This window comes from Solanum dulcamara, chromosome 1 (assembly GCF_947179165.1).
Source record: "Solanum dulcamara chromosome 1, daSolDulc1.2, whole genome shotgun sequence".
NCBI classification, from domain to species: domain Eukaryota; kingdom Viridiplantae; phylum Streptophyta; class Magnoliopsida; order Solanales; family Solanaceae; genus Solanum; species Solanum dulcamara.
The window spans coordinates 66298232-66307678 of record NC_077237.1 but is presented as its reverse complement, the minus strand read 5'-3'; the positions used below and the strand labels follow the sequence as shown (position 1 = coordinate 66307678).

At 35.6% G+C, this 9447-nt stretch overlaps 1 protein-coding gene across 1 annotated transcript; it reads right to left on the bottom strand.

Moving 5' to 3' along the window:
• Positions 1-409: 409 nt before the first annotated feature.
• On the bottom strand, positions 410-9124 carry LOC129892826 (mitogen-activated protein kinase 9-like). The gene is made up of 11 exons (XM_055968386.1): positions 8510-9124; positions 7632-8040; positions 7401-7528; positions 7242-7301; positions 5117-5266; positions 3779-3934; positions 3551-3688; positions 3391-3467; positions 2162-2263; positions 1161-1353; positions 410-814 (listed from the first exon to the last, which is right to left on the bottom strand). Exons 1-11 carry the CDS (start codon positions 8750-8752, stop codon positions 746-748), a joined length of 1725 nt encoding a protein of 574 aa, XP_055824361.1. The 5' UTR covers positions 8753-9124; the 3' UTR covers positions 410-745.
• Between the last annotated feature and the right edge of the window lie 323 nt (positions 9125-9447).

Here is a 9447-nt window from a genome sequence, read left to right as displayed (position 1 = left end):
CGGATATATATATATATATATATATATATATATATATATATATATATTTCATCAATATATTCAAATATATATTGGTTTGTTTTCAAATTCAGATGATGGAGATTTGCAGCCTGAAATGTATAAAGACTTGTGTATAATATACAATTCCATTTCGTAAGATCTTTTCATGCACGCCTCCATCTCTAATATGCTAGCATATTCATATGGTATTTGTTCTTTTCCCATTTTTGGTATTGAGCGTAGAAAAATGATATCATAAATTTAAAGTCTTTTATACCGCACGAAGCACAAATTAGTTGATGCATATATGTGACAAAGTATCCATTACTGTTGCGTAGTTAGAAAGTGATACATTTCTTAGATCCATTACACGGACAGAAGATGTGCTGCGACATGCAGAAGCAGTAAATAGTGATCTAATTATCAATTTCGATATCAATGTAAGGAAAGAAAAGATGGCATAATACAAGGGAAGGCTATACGTTACTATGGAGTAGTGTTTATCAAATCGTTACAAATTTGAAACCTTGTCATCTAAAGAGAAATTTTGGTTTCCGATCCACAAATAGCTGGAGCGTTTTTCTCTCTTACTATACTGAGTAATATTTCATAACACAGAGCAACTCACAACCTACAGTTAGCTTCCAACTGAATTCAAAATGTTGATTTGCAGGACAAATGGTTACATGGTAGAGCACATCATTCATCATAATGCACTCTATAATAAGAGAGCTTCTGCATAGGCTTAAACATGAAGATCAGCAACGTCTTGAGACAAACCATCGACTTCGTTTTGTTCTTCAATTGGCTCTTCCTGTGAAAACATTATCATCAATAACAAAAAATATTGTCAGATGAGTGAACGAATATTATAAATTGCAACAACTAGCATTCAAATTGGTTTCTAAAACAAGAAACTCTCATCACTTGCTGTATTGAGTGTACATTTATTGCTACTATCTGCATCATTATATACGTCTCCATGATGTCGAGAATATCCAAGTGAACGCAACAATATTAAGCATAAAGTCAATGGAGATAAGATTGCAACTGCAAAAGCTATCAGGACTACCAAAATAAGCTCTAAAAACTCAATGAAGCTGATACAGCATCTACACCTATCATTCCAGGGGGCAAGGGAAACAGAATAAAAAGATTACCTCTGTGTTTCTTCTTTTAACTTCCACACACTTGGAACCACTGATGCTAGCACTCTTCAGCAAGCTACGAGCACTGTAATTCTCTGATCCCTCAGACTGTGCTGGTGGACTCTGAAGAGTTGTTGAAACAGTTCTCTTTTCACAATCATTATTTTGGGGAGAGGTGTCCGCTTTAGGTGCAGGAACTCGCTCTCTGCAGCAGAGGTATTCCAAAAAGAAAACAAGTTCATAAGTTAACTGAATGTGTCTAACCAAACACATAATTCAGCTTTTAATGTACCACACCAGGCTATCAATCTATTTATTTATTTTTTAAAACTGGTAACATGTGTGTGTGTATGAATATGTATAAGATCTGCACCATAACAGTGCTATCTACAATTACAAAAACCCAACCAATGTTAGGACTACTGCTTCACAAGGAACCTATCATATCAACCTACTCATTTCAATCTAGTGAAATACTTGAATTTTGTATCAAGTATATGTGAACAAACTAAAGAGTTTAAACGGCACAACATCATCCTGAAACCAAACAGGATGATAATCGATTTTAAATAGCACGTAAACAAATCCAAGGTCCTCAGTGACCAAAAAAGACTGAAATATTCAAACAACAAGAGCTAACTGGTAAGTCACTGCACAAAATAACACAAGCAACTCTATGATCCACACCCATATGTAAAAGCACAAAGTATTTTTTAAAAACCTTGTTTCCATTTTATTTTTATTTTTTTCCGAGAAACTACTTTCCAAATCTGTGGATGGTTTAAATACAACAACAACAACAACGAACCCAGTGTGATCCCACCATGTGGGGTCTGGGGAGGGTAGAGTGTACGCAGACCTAACCCCCACCTTAAAAGGTAGGGCGGCTGTTTCCGAAAGACCCTCGGCTTAGGATGGTTTAAATACAAAGATAGCAAATCCTTAATATGCAGATTCTGAAAAAAAACATTTTTACCAATCTGTCGAAAAGAACCATAGATTCAACCACGCACCTAGGCAAGGAAGCATGCTGCCTCAGAAGCGGAGCGCTATTTTCACCTTTACCAGCATGCTCCTCAAGATGTGCAAATTGTCGCTTGAACCGATCAACACCACTAAATTAACATAGAAGAAAGACCATGATCAATATTTCTTGAAAAACAATACAAAATGATTCATCAGAAATAAAAAAAATTATTTGGCACAATACATTTGCCTTCATATGAAGTGAGGAGTCTAGAAGACAACAATCAACTGTATGTGATAGAGAAAAAAAGATAAAAATAACTCATGTCTTTGCACAGAAGAATGATCAATTAGATACGACATAAGACCAAGGATCAAGCAATCACTAATCAGAGTGAAAACCTTGCGAACCAAGGTTCAAATTCTAGCAAAAGTGAAACCAGGTAAATTCTTCTCATCTGCCTAAACATCGGTGGGCAAAGTTACCCAATACTAGTTCTAGTTGGATCCCAGTGGATTAATCGAACTGTGTCTAAAACGAATATGATTCTTTTGTTACCGTCATGTTAAAGTTTGCAGTAACCCTTCTGTTGCTGAAAACTTAATATCTTTGATTTCAAGAAGATTCACCACTGTGTCTGTATCTGTGAGAGGATGGGACGAGAACAACTTCCAACACAGCCAAACACAGTATTTTTTTAAAGTAATTGATAAGACACACAAACTTAGAACCAAACAAAATGATGATAACTTGTTCAATATTATCCGCAATCCACTATGAAATGTTAATAATTTATCACAGACTAGATGATGACCATGGTTTGCTATCAGGAAATGAATAAGTTTTACTGACAGATGAATGATGGTTCCTTGCTAGAAAATAAGTAGTCAGAACTGTCAATAGTGAGATAGAAGAAGCAGAACGACAGAAGGCAACATCAAAAGCTAACACCAAGAACATAATTTATCCCCATGAAAGGATTGAGCTCCAAATGGAGTAGATGGACCCACTAGTAGACTTTACCATATAAACATACAAAATCTAAAGTATATCCCAGGGAAAACACCGATCGTCTGAAAATGATTGTCAACTTTTACTTTTAAGGGAAAGAAAAGTTGTTTATGTTTTGTGATGTTCTTCCACCTATGAGAGTAGCACTTATGCTCCAGTTAAAAACTACGAACACCGGCTTTTAATGCATGAGAAAGAGGCAGGCAACTATTATAGAAAAGAAAGAGCATAAATTATTAGAACTAGCTTCTATTAGCAGCAAACCTTGGGTACATAAAGCCACTAGTCTGATCTCCACCACAAAGATACTCCTGAAGCATCTGAGGATGATATTCTAAAATCTGGTTGTTGAAGACAAGTGTAAAGTCAGTCTTTTGATCCATTTCACTAACAAGGTAACCATTAATACTAAAGAAAGCCACACCTCACGATATATGAGTTCTCTAACATCATCTTTTGCCAGTTTCCTCTTCTCAAATTCAAACTCAAGCTTTGATATTGGTGGTCTACATGGTTCACGATCAGCATTTGATAAACCACGGAAATAAGGATCCTCTAATCCCTAAGAAAAGGCAATATTAGTGTTAAGTCAATTGGATTTGAGAATTTCTTTAGTAGTTGAAATAACATTGGATTTGTTTTCAATCACTACCTCTTCCGCTGATGGCCGATCTTTAGGGTCAAACGCGAGCAGTCGTTCAAGTAGGCGTAATGCCAAAGGATCTGCATTTGGAAACTTTTTTGCAAATCCAACCGGTTGTTTCTTCCGCATGCTACTGAGGTATCTTCTTGCCTTTTCATTTCTAATCTGCCAGTTTTGAATGAAACAAGTTTAATAAAATAAGAGAAAAATAAAGTGACATGTAAAATGTGACACCATGTAACTTCTCAGCAACATTTTTTCTACTGCATCTTCTAAAGATAACACATAAATACCACCCTATACTTGTCCCATTTTTTCAACTGTACACTTTATTCTCGCGTGGATCTTATACCACCACACCTCCTTCACCAGCCACCAGAAACCCAAGCTTTATAATTCTCATTGCCACCTTCATTCTTCCCCATTCAAGTTTGAAGAGTTCACCGCAATTCAACCTAGAGATGTCTTTTTTTAAGAGTTTAGAAATATATTTTTAACACTACAACCCACAAACCATTATACTCATCCTTCATTCACCACTATGCCTCACGCCACCTTCAAGGGATATCACCATTACATCTTTGTGACCACAGATCATTCACACAAAAATAAAGCCACCTATAGTACATGTCAAAAAACCCAAAATCACTGGACAAAATCTTTCAAGCTGCCGGAGGACCACCAGGAAGAACGCATCGGTTACGCCACCTGAAAACCCACAGATACATGCTATCAGAAATACCCATGAATGCTTCCTTTAATTCACCCTCACTCTACCAGAAAATGGCATCACCTTCATCAGCTTTCATGCCATAGAGGTCTCTCTTTTCAACTTTTTGATTTAGCTCAGAAATAGTCCTCAGGGAAATCACAGCTCCTCCCGTCTTCAACCAATGAAACCCGACATCACCACAAATTTGGCGGTGATTTTTATTTTCAACAATGGTTATTTGACAGTGGATATATGGTGTGAAGAGATAATAGAAAGGTGATTTTTCAGATTGATGGTGGAATAAAAATTGAAAAGAAAAGAAAATTTACGTGGTGTCACTACACTTCCATTCATAAAACTGGTGTTGGTCGCAAAAGCTGGTATTTATACCACTTCGAACAAATATAGGAAGGTCATAGACCCCCCACAAAGTTAGAAGTATTCAGTTGAAAAAATGGGACAAGAATAGGGGGGCATTAAGTGTAGTACCCTCATCTTCTATTCTCAAATATGTATACTTGCAGTATTAGACACATACTTTGTCAAAAAAACATGCACAATAGGATGATGCTAAAAGAATAACACATTATTAAAGAACATTCTGAGAAAGAAAAACATATATTATGAGAACCGACCTTTGCAACTGTTTCTGGAGGAGGTGTCCCAAGCAAATCTGTGATTAGGTCTAATTGATGCACCACATTCTTTCCAGGAAATAATGGTTTTCCAGAAAGCAACTCTGCAAATATGCATCCGATGCTCCAAATATCAATTGCAGGAGTGTACTGCAAATAGAGAACTCTCAGAGACAGTATATGTCACATGTAAATAAGTCTATGAAGATGTGTCAACAACACAAATAAAGTCTTCACATGTATGATAAATTGTTTCATAGTGAAACCACATCTTTCTACATTATAATTCTATCATCAAAATTTGGCAAGGTACAAATCCTCGTCTTTATAGCATATAAATTGTGAACTGATGTTTCAGTGTAAAATGCAAGAGAAGTAGCTTCTTAGCATCTCATCCATTTCCTCTGTCTACACCAATGCTGGAAGCATACTCAAACTAAACTTGGAAAAGAAGTTCTCAGAAGGTTACCTGAGCGTGACATAGAGGCCGTTTGAATTGGCTTATAAGCTGCTTATAAGCTGTTTTCAGCTTTTTTTGAGTGTTTGGCTGGCCAACTTAAAGTCATTTTGTGCTTAAAATAAGCCCCAATAAATAGTTGAGTTTATTTGAATGAACTTATTTTAAGCAGTTTATAAGTTGAAAACAGCTTATAAGTCAAAACAAAAAAGTTGGCCTGCACCTACTTTTTTTTTTTAACTTATAAGTTGAAAACAACTTATAAGCTCCTTAAAAATAAGTCAATTCAAACAGGCTAATAGTCATTCTCAAAGCCAGTAAAAGTGTGGTGTGCTCTGTGCTAAAACTAAAAACTCATATGACAACATATTAGCTGCTCTGAAATGATATTGTTATTACTTTTAAAAGTTTCGCCTTTTCTAGACTTGTAAAATGTTGAATTTCCAATTTCCTTAGGCAGTTACTTGAAGATTAGCAAAATGCGCTCAATTTTTCCTACATCCTCATTGACTTGGTAATCTTCACAGTAAAATGTTTGTTGCAGCATATTCTTGCTTTTTAAGATTATCACTTTAGTCGTCCTTGTGGTGTCTCTTAACCTTGTGGCTAATGGTGGATCTACTTCGGAGCCAGTGCAGTACGAGACCCACTGCCTTTAAATTCTGTGTCCACCTATGACAAACAGTCAGCAAACTAAATCTTCCATTGTTGCTGAACCATTGACGAGAATAGGCCATACAGCAGGTACTCCATAGTATTGACGAGCACTACACTAGATTCGAGAAATTGATACTCATTACAGAAGGTGGACCATATGCTGTAAGAGGGATATTCTCATCATTGATCTAATTCAAGGAAATTATGCTACTAACTAAGTTCTTGAACTCAAATTTTCTTTTTCCAACAAGTAGCTCCATAGATTATCAACTATACTTCAACCTCTAATGAACCTATAATTCAACATAGCTACATAGGATAATATGATAAACAGGTAACATCTTCTCCTAACAAGAATAAGAACAGATTAGCGAAACAACAAAGTTATAAATCGCATAATAATGTGCCTTTTATGTATTATACTTAGACTCTTCCCTTTGTTCTACTTTTTTTTCTCCTTTTGGTTTTTGCTGCAGTTAATTTTTCAGTCAGTGCATTTTCCAGTTGTAATCAAATGAATCTAGATTGCAGGCATTGTTAAAGGCTGCAATGGTATATGAGTTCATGCAGTGTCAGCCACAAACATTTATTGTGAAAAATAAATAATTTACCTAGTGTTTTGCTCTCCCCGGGGATATAGAAAGACATATTAGCTATGAATCTCAAAGGAAAGCAAACGAGTTGAGGAGAGGAGTAACAAAATAGTGAGGAACAATCTTTATCATAATACATTGACGCTAGGTAAGCTTGCAGAAGTAACAAAATAATGGGAAACAATCTTGAACACAATACATTAAAACCAAGTTTTATTAACTACACTTTAAATCATTGTAGTTGTTGAATATATGGAACAGAATGAACAATTAAACTCTGAAATTTAGTGCCATTACAGTTGTTGCATGCACAATCAGAGAAAAAGAGAGTTATAGCTCAAGTCAGTGACATTGTAGTTGTTGCATAAACACCTGCAGATTGAACAATAAAACTGTGAAAGTGCTAAATGAATCTTACCTTAGAGAAGAAGGAGCCACAAAGCTCAGGAGCACGATACCATCGAGTTGCAACATAATCCTTTAATACATTAAAAAAGATACATGTATCAAAAATACCAGACAAAAAACATGTATAAAAAACAACGGGAGAAAGGAAGCCTTTTAAATTTGAACTTACAGTCCAGAAAATAGCTGATGGCACATCATTGAATGATACACGAGCAAGCCCAAAATCACATATCTTCAACTTACAGTCAGCATTAGCAAGGATATTTTTCGGCTTTAAATCCCGGTGGAAAATATTTGCTGGTAAGGGGGTAAAAGTGGCAGGTTTGATTATCAGAGTTAATTTTAACATCTATAGTTAGAGGTAGCAAGAGGCACATTTTGAATTACACAAAGAACCAACCTGTATGAATATATTTTAGTCCACGCAGAAGCTGGTAGAGAAAAAACTGATAATGCTCATGTGTAAGGTCATTATTGGCCTTAATAACCTGATGGAGATCTGATTCCATCAATTCAAAAACAACATAAATATCTTTAAACTCTCTTCGAGAAGGAGGCAACATAATGTGCTTTATTTCTACAATATCTGGATGCCTAAGTAGCCGAAGAAGCTTGATTTCTCTCAAGATTCTTGTCGCATCAGAAACATGATCAAATACATCATTAATTTTCTTGATTGCAACTCTTTCACCAGTATGGGTATCAACAGCAGACCCCACAACTCCATAGCTGCCTTTGCCAATTACTTCCTGAACTTGGTATCTACTTGCCTCTCCATATTCAGTAAAGAATTCCGTCTCCAATGCATTCTGAAATAAAAAGAATCCCATTCAAAACAAATATCATACATCTTGAAAGCTAAAATATCCTCTTACTCATGTTCATTGACATAAAGGTTAAAACATAATAAGGGACGATTAAAAGTAACTTCTTCATATGCTAGAAAATACACACACAATGAACATGAAACCTAAGCAATCAAGGAAGCTGTTGCTTTGACATGACTTCCCCATTGACCAAAATCCATCTGATACTTCCCGTTAACATAACTCCAAGTTTCTAAGGAATTTGCAGAGAGCAACATTTGGTCTGATATTATTCAATCATAGTAATAGCAGAGACTACCAAAAGTTCATTTCCCAAACATATAGATCAGAACAAATTAAACAAGGGAACGTGAAATACAAACATCAAGACAGATCATCCGCATCAAAAAGTCAAATCCAGAAAAAAAAAGAGGGGGGGGGGGCGTAGGTAGGAAATAGAAAAAAGAGAGACCTTCTTGAGAGGATCCATGGAAGAAGAAGAGATGGGCAAATGAAAACGCTTGGGTACTTTGATGAGCTTTAAACCGGTAATGTCAAAGTCTTCAGTAATAGTAAATTCCTGTTTATCTTCTTCTTTTCCTTGTAAAAGGGTGTCTGCAGAATTGTGGGGTTGAGTCAAGATCGCATCCTCATTGGTGTGACGACGATGAAACCAGCGAAGAACTCCATCAACAAATGTACCACTACCCCCCATATACACTACCCAACTTCTCTCCTAAACTTTCGTGTCGATTCTTGATTACTCACCACAAGATCTCAGCATTCCACGCTTTCTCTCTTCTCCAATATTCTCCCTCCTATTTTTATTGGTAGAGATTGATGCAAGCAAGGAACGAAAACAAGTAGTAATAATAGTGTATGTAAGAGTTAGGACGATCTGGCAGATGTTTCCATCTTCCTACCTTTGAAATTTTTGGAAAACTATATTAGGGAAATTACGGCTGCCAACTGGGCAAATTGATTTCCTACCTTTTAAATGTTACAAACCATATCATTACTAAAATTACAGGTAATTATTAGGTATAAACTGGACAAATTGTTTTCCTACCTTTCAAATGGGGATTTTTTTTTTTTTTACTCCCCTATGAATCTATTTTTAGTTTTGTGTCTTATATACAAGAAATTTCATTTTTATAAATAAGAAATTTGGGAGAGAGGAGGGGGGTAAATCACAAAAAAAATAATCTAAGATAACCTTTTCTTCTACTTAAAACTGTGTGTGTGTCACAGGAGACCATTTCCTCCAACCCTCTGGGATGGTCATTAAGGCAAAAGAAATTATGGGGTCAATTGATTTTGTACACCTTTATAAATTTGTTTAAAATTATATATTTTATTTTACATTAGATCTTCAATTTTATGTATAATAAAGTTGAAAATAACATACAA